This window comes from Dipodomys merriami, unplaced genomic scaffold, assembly GCF_024711535.1.
Source record: "Dipodomys merriami isolate MVZ:Mamm:240054 unplaced genomic scaffold, mDipMer1.0.p SCAF_1509, whole genome shotgun sequence".
Classification (NCBI taxonomy): domain Eukaryota; kingdom Metazoa; phylum Chordata; class Mammalia; order Rodentia; family Heteromyidae; genus Dipodomys; species Dipodomys merriami.
The window spans coordinates 69,357-85,144 of record NW_027202837.1 but is presented as its reverse complement, the minus strand read 5'-3'; the positions used below and the strand labels follow the sequence as shown (position 1 = coordinate 85,144).

The 15,788-nt window shown below is 37.8% G+C and overlaps 1 protein-coding gene across 33 annotated transcripts in view; it reads left to right on the top strand.

Moving 5' to 3' along the window:
* LOC138827131 (protein FAM114A2-like) overlaps positions 1–15,788 on the top strand; it is a 118,013-nt gene that overhangs the window by 33,807 nt on the left and 68,418 nt on the right. For 12 of the 33 annotated variants that reach the window (XR_011371986.1, XM_070022590.1, XM_070022611.1 and 9 more), the window contains one exon: positions 1,153–1,191. The exons of 17 other annotated variants lie outside the window; for them this stretch is intronic. Coding sequence is in view for 5 of the 16 variants with exons in the window: in XM_070022613.1 (XP_069878714.1) it covers positions 1,153–1,185 (33 nt within the window). In the remaining 11 variants the exon portion in view is untranslated. Of the gene's footprint in view, positions 1–1,152; positions 1,192–5,185; positions 15,787–15,788 lie in introns of those variants that run through there. 4 more of the 33 variants (XM_070022614.1, XM_070022603.1, XM_070022601.1 and 1 more) reach the window with 4 other exon arrangements.

Below are 15,788 nucleotides of genomic sequence, written 5' to 3'. Positions count from 1 at the left end.
TTGCCTGAGTAGCAGTCTGACGAGGATAGCCACTGGCACCCTGCATCTCTCTCTTTTTTGCAGTGAGAATTTTCATGTAGAATTCTTTTTGCAACTTTCCCCCATCTAGGTGTTCAGACACGTCAGCCTCTTGCTTATGTCTTCTTTTTTTTTTCCCTGTCAGACTCCTCTTAGCATCCCTCATACTGATATTGTTCATACACCCCTGCCAGTGATTACAGTTAAAGATTGCTCTTTTCAGAGTTTGTCCTCAGTTTGGCTAATGTTTCTTTATATCTCTGGATACTTCATCTGTGCCTCGTGACTTGTGGGATCCTTAATCCCATCTTGAATTGAGGCAGAAAAGGTGGTAGTACCTAAAACATGAGTGACAATCTTACCCCTCCCTGCCTCCACAATTTAAAGCCTGTATCTCTTAGAAAATATGAATGTTGAAGCTGCTCATTTTTTATAGTAATTAGGTAATGTGGCAGTTAGTATAAAATGTAATTTCTGGACAAATGAATCTTAAGGGTTGTTTTATTTTAACATTTAATTAGATATATTTCTAAGACATATTATCTGCTAATTGGCTATTTTAAGAAAGTGGAATCCAATGAATTCAGTTTTGTCTTTTTTTTTTAAGCTGGTCCTAGGACTTGAACTCAGGGCTTGGATGTTGCCCTAAGCTTTTTTGCTCATGGGTAGTGCTCTACCACTTGAACCACTGCACCACTTCTGGCTTCTTCTGAGTAGTTCATTGGAGATAAGAATCTCACAGACTTTTCTGCCTGGGCTGGCTTTGAACCATGATCCTTAGATCTTAATTTCCTGAGTAGCTAGGATTACAAGCATGAGCCACCAGTGCCTAGCCCATTTGTAGTGTTTAAATGAACTATTTACTTTGCCATGGAATGACATTTTCACTCTGAAGTATACAAGTGGTCATAGAGACTAGAATTTTATTTGGTGAACATTTCTTAAAAGTGAATGAAATGAGCCTTTACGACGAGAAAAGCAACGATGTATGAGTCGTGATACACATTCAAACTAAGTTTCAATTTTGTAGAATGTATTTATTGCTCTGTTGAGCTTTGTAGCTTCCCAGTGCTGTTTACAGACTATGCTGATGAAATCTGTGTTGATAATACCAGCTATATTCATTGATTTCAGGACAGTTGGTCAGCATTTGGAAGATTTGTGTGACTCAGTGTGAGTATTTTCCCATTATTTAATGTGTGATGTTAGCAAATCATGTACAGGCAAAAGAAAAGAAAAGACTAACTGATTTTAATTTAATACATCCAAGCAGAAAATCTTATGGTATAGCTTCAGGCTCATTGCTATGTATCTCATTACAACTAAATTTTAAGAGATGACCACTAGTTGAGTTTTAGTGTAATATTAAGGAGTATGCCAGCATTAGCTTTATTGATAATCTGAGAAGGCAACTAAAATACTTCTTCCTTTTCTAACTAAGTGACTTTGTAAGGTAGATTTTCTGCATATACTTGAAACAACATAACCCAACAGACAGTATAAAAGCAGATGAGAGAATACAGGTGTCTTTCATTAGGCTAAAGGATGAAGAGATTTATTAAAGATGTAAAACAGTGGGACTATTCTGCTGAAATTTTACCTTTTTTGGAAAATACAGTTTTTTTTCAATAAGTGTATATTAATAAGTAGTGTTTCTTTTCTTTCTTTCTTTTTTCTTTTTGGTGAGTTGTGTGGAGTAAACTGTGGGCTTGGGTGCTGACCCTCAGCTCTTTAGCTCAGTGCTAGTATCCTACCACTTGAGCCACAGCACCACTTACAACTTTTTCTGCTTATGTGGTGCTCAGTAATTGAACTCAAGGCCTCATGCATACAAGACACTCTACCACTGAGCCACCTTCCCATCCCCAGTGTTTTTGTTCTTAAGTTTACAAAACTACCATAAGCACTTGAGTTCTAAATTTTCTTTTGTTTGGGTTGTGAAACTAGGACTCAATACCTGATGCTTTGCTCATTAGCTGAGTTCTACTTTTTAACATATCTGTCTGTTTCTCTCGTGTGTGTGTGTGTGTGCGTGCACATGCTAATGCATGTGTATCCCCTATTTTTTATTTAATTTATTTATTTTTGTGCCAGTCCTGGGGCTTGAATTCAGCACTTAGGCATTGATCCTGAGCTGTAGTCTACCACTTGAGTTATAGTTGTACTTCTGGTTTTTTTTGTTTGTTTGTTTTGTTTTGTTTTCTGAGTAGTTTATTGGAGATAAGAATCTCATTGACTTTCCTGCTCCAGCTAGCTTTTAATAGCAATCTATAGATCTCAGTTTCCTGAGTGTGTAGCTAGGATTACTGGTGAGAGCCACCAGTTCCTGGCTCTACTAACATTTTTTTTTGTCAGTTGTGGGGCCTAAACTCTGGGTCTGGGCACTGTCCCTCAGCTCTTCAGCTCAAGGCTAGCGCTCTATCACTTGAGCCACAGTGCCACCTCTGGCTTTTTCTACTTATGTGGTGCCGAGGAATCGAACCCAGGACCTCATGTATGCAAGGCAAGCACTCTACCACTGAGCCACCTTACCTTTTTAATTAGCTCTTTGGGAGCTCTCAAAATTTAAGAGTATTAAGAGGTCCTGAGACTAGCATGTTTGAGAGCTGCCAGATGAAAATTTTCCAAATATTAGTGCTTTTAAAGATGGCTCTCTGTTTACTTCTTTGAACTGTCAGTGTGTCCGTAATACCACTGGGATTCCCACTGACCTGGGCTAGGTAGGCCAGCGTGGACCAGCTGTGGGGTAGATTGTGGGGATGCTGGGTCTGCCCAGTAGGAGCGTGGGAATCCAGTTTTGAATTTTCTGTGACGTGCTTGGAGTTAGGGCCCAGTTCTTTTCTTGAGTCTGGCAGCTGGGCTGTTTTCCTCTAATGGGGCCATTTGTGCCGGGTCCTTCCTTGCGTATTGAGCTAGGGTGGTACTCTCAGGTGATGGCTGCAGTGCCCACTATTCATTGAGCTGAAAGTGCATGGCCATAGGTCTGCCCTGCTTTGTGCTTTTCTGTGGAATGACTCCAGTTTTCACTTGGCAGAGATGACACTGAGTTATTCTTGGAGAAGAGGTCGTCTTTGGGTGATCATTGGTGAACAGGTGGTGAGCACTTCTGACTTTAACAATCTTCTAGCAGGCCTGTGGAAATAGGTGGTGTGATATCCAAAAGATGTCTATGAGCAAGTGTTCTGGAACTTAGCTTTCATTTTCTGACTGGGAGAGGTCTTCCTCAGCCTGGGGGGGGTGTTGGTGGTGGAAAGATGACTTCCTTTTTCCTGAAGTACAGGGGGTACTTGAATGGAAAGTAGATAATGATGGAGAAGATGTGTCTGCATCCAGGAAAAAGTAGAGGCGAGAGCCTAGGTCAAGGTGGCAGAAGTGATTTAAGTCCTGTGTTATCTTAGTAGGTAGGTTTGCTCATGATTTTCTACCCCCCTCATGAGTCTGTGCTGCTGTAAGCGTGGCTAAAGCAGATATTGGTTATTTCTGTCCTCAGAGACCATTATCTTGAAGGCACTCTCAGTTCCAGATGGAGAATACTTGACCCTGATTGTTTTAGTCAGATCCAGAGTAACCTGTAAAACTTTTTGTAAGGGTAATGACTCTTAATGTTGTTGTGTACCAATTACTTTTTGACTATAAAAATGGGAAAGATTCTGTTGCCACGTGCTGCCTCCCTGTGGAGTTCTCTTGCTGAGATTCTGAACTAGGCAACTCAATCTTCAGGTGTTCATCACAGCTGGAGAGGGCCCTGGTGGAGAGGGGGTAACGATACAACCCAATGATGGAAGCTCCTGAGCCACCCTTGGGAGAGGAAAGGGATTTCTGGGAAGGCTGAGAGTTTGGTTCTGGAGAAGAATCAAGAGTTCTTGTATTATTGCCTGGATTGGCCTCACATTATGATCCTTCTACTTTCATCACCCGGGTAGTTGGGAATATAGAACTATTGAATGTGACCCCAAAGATTGATATAGGAGACTAGAGCAGCACTGAGGAAATGTTTTCTTCCTCTCTAGACCTGGCAGATCCCAGAGAAGGAGGGAGCATATGACCCTGATATCTAGAGAGTCCTCAGTGAGCCACATCTGTACGAAGGTCTCCTCTGAGATGGCTCTCTCTCCCTTTAGACTACATATTAAATGCAACAGACTTGTCCCAGGCCCAGTCGCCACTCCTCCCAGGGGGAGTGGGCATGTCCTCTGCTCTTGGAAAAGTTGATGGCAAAGTGTGGCATCTTAGACATTTACCAAGATGAGGTAAAATATAGGAGGACCTGACCTTCTCCCTTTTCCTTCCATGGTATCATTTCTCACCAGTCATTATCTTAGAAAGCCTGGAGACTGTTATTCATTTAAAATTTTTCTGCCCAAGATATATTTTTGGATATGCATTTCATCTAGAGATGTTTGACCTTGGTCCTGTATGAAGGGTTATCCACTCTGGCACCTTGGTATCTTTGCTGAGACAGTTGTTTGAGCCTTTCAGGCACTCAGCATATGGTTCTGAGTCTTTCAAGTAGGCATTTCAGACTGAACGCACGTAGACTGCTGTCAACTGCCCTGAATTTTCCAGTTGTGATACCTTGGAGCCTCCAGAGGGGACTGCCCCAGGCTGATAGCTTGGGACTTTTTATGTATGGTCAGGAACAACGTGGTCTATGAGCAGGCCAGGCCTCTGTCTGGACACTTGCAGAGACATTTGAGTGTCCCATTAACAATGTCATCTGGTTGGCTCAATGACTGCATGTGAGAAGGTTGGGAGCAGTGTTATTCTTGGGGTTGGAAAGCTGCTTTTTATGGTATTACGGTTTCCATGGATTAATTTTTGAGGGCATTTTTCATGTTTAAATGAAGACGGGCACAGGAGAAAAATCATTCAGGTTATCAGATAAGTGTGTATTCTCTGAGTGTGAGGAGGTGCCTTCAGGGCCATCTTTAATTTCTGTGATGAAGGGCACCTTTAGCTCTGAACATAGGGCCTCCCATCCCTTCTTATATTCTCAGCTTAGCAGCGATCACATGAGTTGATCATCATCCTAATGGGTGAATCGGAGTGCTGTGTCTAATGTTGGTACAGAGAGAAGCAGTTGGTCCTTCAGTCTAACACTTTCCTTGTGGAAGGTCACATGATTGGATATGTTTCTGAACACTAATGTGTCCACTGTTTCTCTCAGCTTTTCTAGACCATTTTGCTGCCAGTCCTTGGCGTGAGCTACCATGACAACATCTGAAGAGGGGATACAGCTCCTGTTGTCACCATCTGCTTAGGTCAGGGTGACATTTTGAGAGGCTTCTTACATCTTGAACTTTACCAATGACCATCCAGTAATAGAGATGTATTCTGCATGAGTTTACCCTGCTCACACATCACTTTCTACCGCTAGGACCCTTGGCCTTTGATTCTACATAGAGAATCTGATCACGGAGCAGTTACATGCACTATTTTCTGAGTGTGTATATATAACATTGGCATCTACTCCAGGGAGTTCAAGGGATTTCTGAGCATGTTCTCCACAAAGCAGGAAAAACTGCAACCAAGGGATGAGATGAATTCCTCGATGACTTTCGCCATTTCTATTCAGGCAGAGGTACCCATCTGCTACAGGGGAATGGTTTGGAGGTGGTTGTGGACTAGATTGGAATTCTACCTGAACTTTCAGATTTATGCCTGTTTTTTCTTCCCTCTCCTGTGAAATGATCTCCTGCAGCCTGATACAGCATATGTGCAGACTTGCTGAGGCAGAATCGCTCAGATACCGGAGAAGAGTTGGCATGAGCTGGGGGAAGGGGAAGCATGAGGGTTTGTTCAGTGTGGATTCTCAACTAAAATGACAGAGGTCCCATAGCTTTCACAGCAGTGTTCTAGAGAACAGGCAGGGACGAGTTTAAACTGTGTGTTCTACCTTCCTGGCTGTGATGGGCTTCACATCAAGGCAAGTTGGAGTGTACAGAAGGGCCTAGGGAGGTGGCAAGGCTTTGTTTATGGCTTTGTTGGCTTGAACCCCTTGGCTGTGTGTGCTGAGGATCCAAGCTTGCTAATGAAATAGATTGTATCTGCTGGAAACCTCCATTTCCCTGTAAAATTCTTGTCTGAGTTCCCTCCTTTTGCACTCTTATGTGGGTCTGAGCTTCACAGGGACTTCTCTGGGTGAAGGCACGGGGTTTGTAAGCTTCTCCCAGCTTCCTAGCTCTACTGATCAATGTACCTGGGTGCCTGAGTTACACCAGCCCACTCATGCGCAGTCTAGCAGATAACGCTGTCCCTCTGCTGACAGGCAGTGCCATGGAACACACGAACATTTCTCGATCTCACAAGTCCCATGTTCATGACATTTCTTTTTTTAATTTATTTTGTGAACATACTGTACAGAGGGGTTACAATTACATGGGCAGGATAATGCCAAATCACTGGTGAGCGGTTGTGCATGTATGTACACACATTCACACTAAGGCATGTACATAGTGTCAGATTTGACTGGTTATGTACTATATATTATAGTACCCAAGTGAAAGAAGACTTGGAGATTCCTTGGAAACATCTTCTGTTGGTTTGTGTATTTTTCTTGCTGGTGGCAATCAAATTCAGAATTTCATGCAAACTAGGCATACTATCACGAGCCATAACTGGAGTTATTTTGTCTTCTATTTATTTTAATTTTGGGGGCTGATTCTGGGACTTGAACTCTGGGTCTGGGCACTGACCCTAAGCATTTTTGCTTAAGGTTACTACTATACCACTAAAGCTACAGCTGTATTTCCAACTAATTGGAGATAAGCCACATAAATTTTTCTCCCTTGGGTCAGTTTTGAACCCCTCTGTACACCATTTTTACAATAAAAAACATGAAAAAACCATTATCCTGGAGTACTTTAAGTTCAAATTTCCTAAGTGGTCTGTAAATTAAGACAAATTTTGAGTGGGAAGAAGGTCTCAGAAACATTTATTTGTGTGTGTTTTGCATTATTTCCCAAGTATACATAAGTTAACAGTAGGAGAAACAATAAGAATAATTGGAGAAAAAGAAGTTCTATGTTTAAGTATAATGGTTCAATACAGAATAGAAGACTCTGCAAATAAGACAATTTTGAAATAATAAAGCCAAGGCCAGTAGGTAGATCTATGGGTGTGATATAGAGAAAGCATTACTACTAAGTGGAATATGAAGGATGAGGCCACTCTGTTTCTTCTACTAGTTCTAAATCATGACAGCTAATCATGGAATTTTGTGAAAAGTAGAAGGGAGGAATAATTCTAGTTCCAAAGCAATTCGGATATAAGAGCATGGAATTAACTGGAAATAATGCCATGTTGAGAGAGCAGGAATTATACTAGCAATGAATTGGTGGATAAGATCACATTTCTTTTTTTCTTTTCCTTTCTTTCCTTTTATTGTTTTTTTGATGTTTGTGGGCCTGGGCACTCTCCCTCTACTCTTCAGCTCGAGGCTAGCATTCTACCACTTGATTGGAGATAAGTTCTTCAGAAACTTTCCTACTTGTGCTGGATTGAACTGCAATCCTCAGATCTCAGCCTCCTGAGTAGCCAGGATTATAGGCGTGAGTCATTGGCACCCCTCTTAAGATCCCATTTCTAACAGTGTACACTCAAGGTGTGTAATGTGTATGTTCATCTATCTTTATATGTATTATTGAGTTAAAAATCTGGGCTATAGCTTAGACTTTACACTCACAAAAATGTAACTAGTTTAAAATCTGATACTCTTGGAAAGATGAAACCTAAGAATGTAAAGGAGTTTGGGAAGTTCAGTTTGCATCCAGCCTGGGCAGAACAGTCTTTGAGACACTACCTATAATTAACCAGCCAAAAGTTGCATTGGAGAAATGGCTCAAGTGATGGAATACTAGTTATGAGCAAGACTGTTGAATAAGAGCTTGAGGTTTTGGCATACATACATAAAAGCATGCACATAAACAGAGGCACTTATATGTGCAAACACATATATATGAAACAACTCTCAGAATGTGTAGAAAAGTTAGAAAGTAATAGAAAATATGTCCTGAGTAAAACTAGAACAAGTGATAATTTTTTAATATTAGAAAGCCCTCAAGTGAACTTTCCCAGAAAAGCTTGAGAATATTACAAAGTTACGGAACAGAGATAGTAAGAAAATCAAGTAATCATTATTAAAGGAATCAGATCCATGGAGGAATGAAACAGAGACCCCTGCAGGTGCATCTGAAAATGTTCATATCCTGTGTCAAATGTTAGAACGTTTTTGAAAATTGTACATAAACAGTCTGAGCAGTCAGTCTAGTGAATAAGATCATTGGAGAAATTCAGAATTGCTAGCCTGTTTCTAGATTAAATAAACCAACAAAATATGGCAGAGCAATGTGATACAAACCTGGGATTCTAGCACTCAAATTAAGATAGGAGATTAGAGAGTGGAATTATATAACGATACTTTCCCTCAACCAGGTAGTATAATTTTGCCTCAATAAAACAATCCAAAGAACAAGAAAGGAATACAAAGTTGGAAGTTTGGGTTAATTATGTCATTATGTTTTGAGAATTCAAGTTTCCTATATACAACTCATACATAATCCTCACCTGTGTTTTAAATGCTGTCTTCATTACAGAACATTCCTCGATAGAAAATAGCTCATGATTCCCAACCAAATATTTGAAAAAGTAAGCATCATTCTGTTGGATTACAAAGAAATTATGAAGGAATACAAAAGCTTAAGCCTGGAGAAATAGCAAAGTTCATCTCATGTAGGACTTTGTAGACCTGGCTAAATTAGAATTTAGATTTAAAATAAGTAGTTTTTGCTTGTAATTTCATATTCTATAGGATACTACAAAATTGTTTTCAAGTAGAAGATTTAATTTAGAAATTCACAAATGATTCTGGCATTCTATTTGCCTAGAATATTCTTTCAAGTGAGGTATAATTAAAACTTAGTTAATAGATAATTCCATTAATTCATGTATAGCATGATAATGTGAAAAATCTAGCAAGAGTTGCTAACAAATGGATACTATTGATTTATAAATTTAGAAAAAGAGCAATTTTTTGAGACTTTGGTGTAACATGGTATGAAGAGAATAATTGTGTCATCCTTTTTCTTCTACCTATACATAGCACAGGAAGAAATTTCCTTAATTACATACGTCTGTATACAATGAGTAAAAAGCTAGGTTTGAGGTGTGTTTTTATTTCGTTTTTGTTGTTTGGTTTGTACTAAAGCTTTAGCTCTGGGCCTGGGCACTGTCCCTGAGACTGTTTTTGCTCAAGGCTACTGCTCTACCACTTGAACCTCAGTGCCAATTTTGTCTGGCTTTTCTTTAGCAGTTTATTGGAGATAAGAATCTAAGAAAACTTTCTGCCTGAGTGGGCTTTGAACCATAATCTTCAGATCTTAATATTCAGATATTCAGATCTCCTGAATATCTATGATACATAAAATAATAATATATAATAACATAAAAATAAATAATACTTGCAAGTGTTCTGATCTCAAGAATACCGCTGGAGGGAAATGTTGCAGCAAAGTTTAGTGTAGTGTTCTTTACACAACTGGGAGTGTATCACAGCAGAAGTGCAGTATATTTTCACAGTAGTGATAAGCTAGTCATGATATAAATTTAGGGAATTTTAAGGTGCACCTTACAAGTTGTAAACTGTTGGGCATAAAAACTTGGGATTTTTGTCATAGAAATAATAGCTTACTCTGATGAACAAATGTTAACTCTTCAGGAATTAATTGTTATAGATAGGTCATAGTTTTATCTTCTACCAGAAAATGGCTATTTTATCTGTTGACTTTTAAATGTGTAACATCCCATTGGAAACTGCATCTATTGCAGAATTAAATAAAGTGCAAACAGATACTGTTTTAAATGTCTCTGGTATAGCATGTTCAGAATTTGAAAATGAGTATTTAGTAGTCATAGGAATTTTAAAGAACATATATATTCTGTCCTCTTTACAATTATTCAGTTTTATAAGTTAGGAGTTTCCATAGAATTGAACATTTTCGGGTTAGTATGAGATAATATTAAAATAATGTTTTGTTCCAAAATAATGGCAAGTATATTGTGAAAATATTGTATAGTTTGATAACCTTCAAGTTGATGACCCTTTGATAAAAAAAGGGGTAATAGAATAATATTTACCATACCAACACATTGAAATTATATTTTTTGTAGCTTATTTTTCAATTTAATTTTATTGTCAAGGTGATATATAGAAGGGGTTGCAGTAATTGTAAGGTAGTGAGTACATAACAAGTCAAACTTTTTACCCCCCCTCACTTTCCTCAGTTTTCCTTGACCTCAATACCCCTCACAAGTTGTAATGTATATTTCAAACATGTTGTGTTGTGTGCATTGCTACTGCATTAGTTTGCCATTTGTCCTTTGTCTCACCATTTTATTATTCCACTTCCCTTGCCACATTAAGATAAATGTATATACAATGACACATGATACTGAAATCAAATATAGCAGGGGACAAAACATAGGGGAAAACACAAAAGAAAAAAGAAACCACATAGTACATTAAAAACAACAACCACAAAGAAAAACCTCTGTTTTCATATGTAGGACTTCATTTTGCTCAGCATCATCTTATACATAGCTATTGAGCCATTCTGTTCAACTTCTAGGACTATCCTAGATATTCCCTACTTATTACAAATTAGGGAAACCATGGAATCTTTCTTTGTGTCTTGTTTATTTTACTTAGTAGGATTTTTCCAAGTCATTCCAATTCCTTATGAATTGTAAGCATAGAATTCTACTGTGTTTGAATATACCACATTTTGTCAATTCATTCATCTACTGAGGAGCATATTGGTTTAAAACATGATTGCATGTAAGTATCATTTAGAGTCATTCTAAAATGACAGATGCCACCTCCTCAGACATTCTAAAATCACGATTTCTATGTAAGATAAGATTTCATGGTGGTACATGTGTTGGGGATATCTGGATGAGTCTAATGTATATCTTGCACTGAATTAGGCAGGAAGATATCCAATATCATATGGGATATGTCTCTTTAAATAAAAATTATGTAAGTGGAAGGGCAAAAGATGGGGAAGAGAAGAAAATAACTGACAGCAGATAGATCATTGTCCCAAGTTAGAGTATAAAAAGACATAATCTATAATTTCCCAGTTAAAGAGAGACCAATATAATACATCCCAATTAATTTAGGTACATGCAAAATATTTACTTGGCTTTTTCCTACTGTAATGCTCCAAAATAAATGAAGACTTATAAGAAAAATTATGTGATTTCCACTACTTCAACCTGAACACTAAATGTAATGAGCCCTCTTTTTCTCACTTTTCACGTGGAAAATAGTCCCAAAGTTGATGATGTTGTGGCTGATTAGAGTCAGAGCGAGGGGCTTCTACTTGTACAATTATCCCAGAATAGTTTAAAGCAGTGTTTCCCCCAAAGATATCCAACTACATTTTCTGAAGCTATACTTTGAACACACCCTCACACCTGAGCACATAATTTGAAATCAGACTTCTGCATTTCCTTGGCACATTCTACTTTGTGCTTTTGTCTTTTTTGCACATTCCTTTTGAGTTCATAGTTGCTCTATTTCCATTTCATCTTTACAAACTGCTAAGAACATTGTTTAACTACCACTACTTGTTTGCACACGCCCAGTCTATGTATGAAGGTACTTTGTCCATGTTAAGCAATAGGGCAGTACTCACTCTCTGAGGAGAAAAGTTGCACAGTATAACCCTACGCCCACAGTAGAGGATGTCGAATTTAAAGCATTTTGAGATGAACAGTGATATTAGAATTGAAAGGCTCCTTAGGGACATTTTCTTGGAGCTCATTAGTTTTCCCAGGAGAAATATAAATATCCACAAAATCTGGACAAATTAGTAAGCATCTGAATTTACACTAGATCCTAGATGTTGTGTTAATACAAGTTACCATTGTATTATTGTTATATCATCATCCTTCCCTACTTGAAAATGGGTATGAGAAAATGAAAGAAAGGCACTAAAGCAAAATGTCTTATCTTTTTAGGCATTTAATCCTAGTGGTGAGGGTAATATCTGAACTCTTCCATTCAATAAAAGCTTGAAGTTTATAAGAGCACTTGAATTTGTGGTAGGTTGATTGATAGGGTTATTTCAACATAGAAATATCCCTAATAAGAACTAGAGTTTAAAATACACTATATGGCAGTTATGATGTTTCAATGGCTATTGAGGAATTTTCTATTCTAAAGAAGAATAAATTCAGAGAATCTTCAATCACATCAGTAAAGCTGTATGTTCAACCTAATACTTAGTGTTACTTGTCCGACATTTATTATGAATAGGCTGATAAGATATCCAAACATATCTAAAGATATTTCAATAATATCCCAAACTGATGTGGATACATGGGCCAAGAATTGGAACTGTAGGACAAGTTAGGTTTGTCTGAGTTATAGTTCAATGTATAAACTCCTGGCTAAACAAAGGCTTCAAAAATATTCAAAAACAATGGGGCTGGGAAGGTGGCTCAGTGGTAGAGTCCTTACCTTGCATGCATGAGGCCCTGGGTTCAATTCCCCAGCACCACATATGCCAAAAGAAAAAAAGCCAGAAGTGGTGTTATGGCCCAAGTGGTAGAGCACTAGCCTTGAGCTGAAGAGGTGAAGGACAGCGCCCAGGCCCAGAGTTCAGGCCCCACGACCAGACCTCCCCCCAAAAATATTCAAAAACGAACTTTACAAACTTTAGGGGGGGGGATATGAGAAGGGATGGCAAGGGGAAACAAAGGAGGAGGCAACATTGCTTGATAAGAAATGTACTCCTTATCTTTCCCATGTAATTGTAACTGTACAGCATTTTCACAATTAAAAATTTATACAGAATACCGCTAAGTAAAGTTCAGAACAATTGTATCTGTATAATTCTTTTTTGTTGTTGTTCTTTTTGGTAGTGTTGGGTGTATCCGTTGGAAAAGAACAGGCCTAAACAGTGCCTTCCACATTCTGTAAGCTACCAAAAAGGCACCATAATTGACATGAGGGATGCTTCTTTTTTTTCTTTTTCATTCCTTTTTATTGTGAAAATACTGTACAGAGGGGTTACAATTACATGAGCAAGATAATGAGTACATTTCTTTTTTATTGTGAAAATACTGTACAGAGGGCTTACAATTACACGGGCAAGATAATGAGTACATTTCTTATCAAGAATTGTAGCCTACTCCTTTGTTTCTGCTTCCCATCCTATCATGGCCCCTGTATAATTCTTCTAAGATCAGGATGAAAGTGTTTGTTCCCAACATTTAAAATCAACAGGATATGTTGAACTCATGGATCCAGAATTTTATGGCTTCACATTCATATTTCAAAAATTTTATCAATATGACTTCACCAAAACACTGTTCTTATTGAACTTCTCTATGTCCTCTTACTTTTCAAATCCAGGTGGCATATTTCCTTGAATATCTTCCTGCAAATTCTTTCCTTCCTTTACTTCTGAAAATCTTTTATTACTTTTTTGTTTCCTTATTTATTGCTTTCTTCCAATCTTGTCCACACTGTTGCTCACATTGCTCACACTTGTGTCTGAATTTCCTTTTTCTCTTCCCTTCAATAAGACCCCCAATTTTATTATTGTTTTTCATATTCCTGGCTGTAGACATTTTGATGATGTCTAAACAGACCTATTTTGTATCTGTTTAATATAAATTTTAGAAATATCAGAGAGTTTTTTCCCTAAATCAATTATTTCCACCTGTGGTCCTTATCGCTAAAAATATCACTAATATAGCTGCCAGCTATATTAGTGATATATATATGTATATATATACATATATATATATATATTTGTATATTGTGGAAGCACTTTAGATTTCTTCTTACCACTCTGCCTCTGCCCATTAGATAAGATGAATTATCAAAATTTTCTCAGTAAAGTGTTTTCCTTTTCAATCACAACATTGTCATTATCAGGGTACACTGTGGTCATCATCATCTTCACCAAAATTATTATTAGCATCGTAAGTGCTAACTTTTGAAAGTCTGATATGTATCTATGATTTTTGGTTATGAATCTATGAATCTATGTTTTTGGTTAATAATTTTATTTATTTAATTTATTTATTTTTTTTGTTGGTCGTGGGGCTTGAACTCTGGGCCTGGGTGTTGTCCCTTAGCTCTTCAGCTCAAGGCGAGCGCTCTACCACTTGAGCTACAGTGCCACTTCTGGGCTGGCTTTGAACCGTGATCCTCAGATCTCAGCCTCCTGAGTAGCTAGGATTACAGGCGTAAGCCACCAGCGCCCTGGTTAATAATTTTAATGTTACCACTGTGGTTGAATCCATATTAAAATTTTGAGCAAATAAACAAAAAATGAAACCATAAGAAGTAGTTTGACTATGTGCATAAGACAAATTATGGAATAGATTTTTGAAGTATTGCAAATTCCTAACCAGTATGATATAACTTCCTCTCTCCCCTCCACTTCACACAAATTTTTAAGTTTGAACAGAATTATTTCATGTAATATAATATAAATGTTACTACAATATCATGTGTATATTTTAAATTTCCTTGAAAGTAATAAACTACATTCTATTGAAATATTAGTGATTTATTGCTAGGAAAATTTTGGAAAAGTAGACTATATCTTTGGAAAGATAAAGTCAAAAATAGTAGCATAAAAGTTATAAAGAAGTCTGTCTTCAGAAATATGTATATATATATATATATATTATGTATAGAAAGATATACATTTTTAGAGATTATTTGTCATCAGAAATATATACATATATCAAAATATATGTGTAGAACATTGTACATTATAGTGAAACAAAAATCTTAAAACATAATTAAAATTTACAAAATACATCAAACAAAGTGCCAGTGACTCATGCCTATTATTCCAGCTATTCTGGGTAATGAGATCTTAGAATTGTGTTCAAAAATAGCCCAGAGAGAAAAGTACTTGTTAGGGACTGGGAAGGTGGCTCAGTGGTAGAGCACTTGCCTTGCTAGCCTGAGGCCCTGGGTTTGATTTCTCAGCACCACATAAGCAGAAAGAAAAAAGCCGGAAGTGGCACTGTGCCTCAAGATATAGAGTGCTGGCTTTGAGCATAAAAATGCTTAGGGACAATACCCAGACTTTGCAAACTACAACAACAAAATATATCACATTAATTTCACAAAAGCATCTTTTAACTGCTGTGAACGTTTTTTTTTGGGTCTGATCATGGGGCCTGAACTCTGGGCCTGGGCACTGTCTCTCAGCTCTTCAGCTCAAGCAGTATGGAGGTTCCTCAAAAGACTTCACATAGATCTCCCCTATGACCCAGCAATCCCACTTTTGGGCATTTACCCAAATGTTTACAAACAAGACCACACTAAAGCTACCAGCACAACTATGTTTATTGCAGCATTATTTACCATAGCTAAGATATGGAACCAACCCAGATGCCCCTCAGTAGATGAATGGATCAAGAAAATGTGGTATATATACACAATGGAATTCTATGCCTCCATCAGAAAGAATGACATTGCCCCATTTGTTAGGAAATGGAAAGGTTTGGAAAAAATTATATTAAGTGAAGTAAGCCAGGCCCAAAGAAGCATAGGTCCCATGGTTTCCCTTATTTGCAATATCTAGTATAGGTATGAGTCAAGCGGAAAAGGTCAGATAATGTGATGTTAGGAAAATGAACCCTTAAATATGTATTTTAATGTTTTCGTTTCTTTCATGCATGTGTTTTTAACGCATTTATAAGATTATTTCTTTGTTGCTGTGTATGTCCCTCCC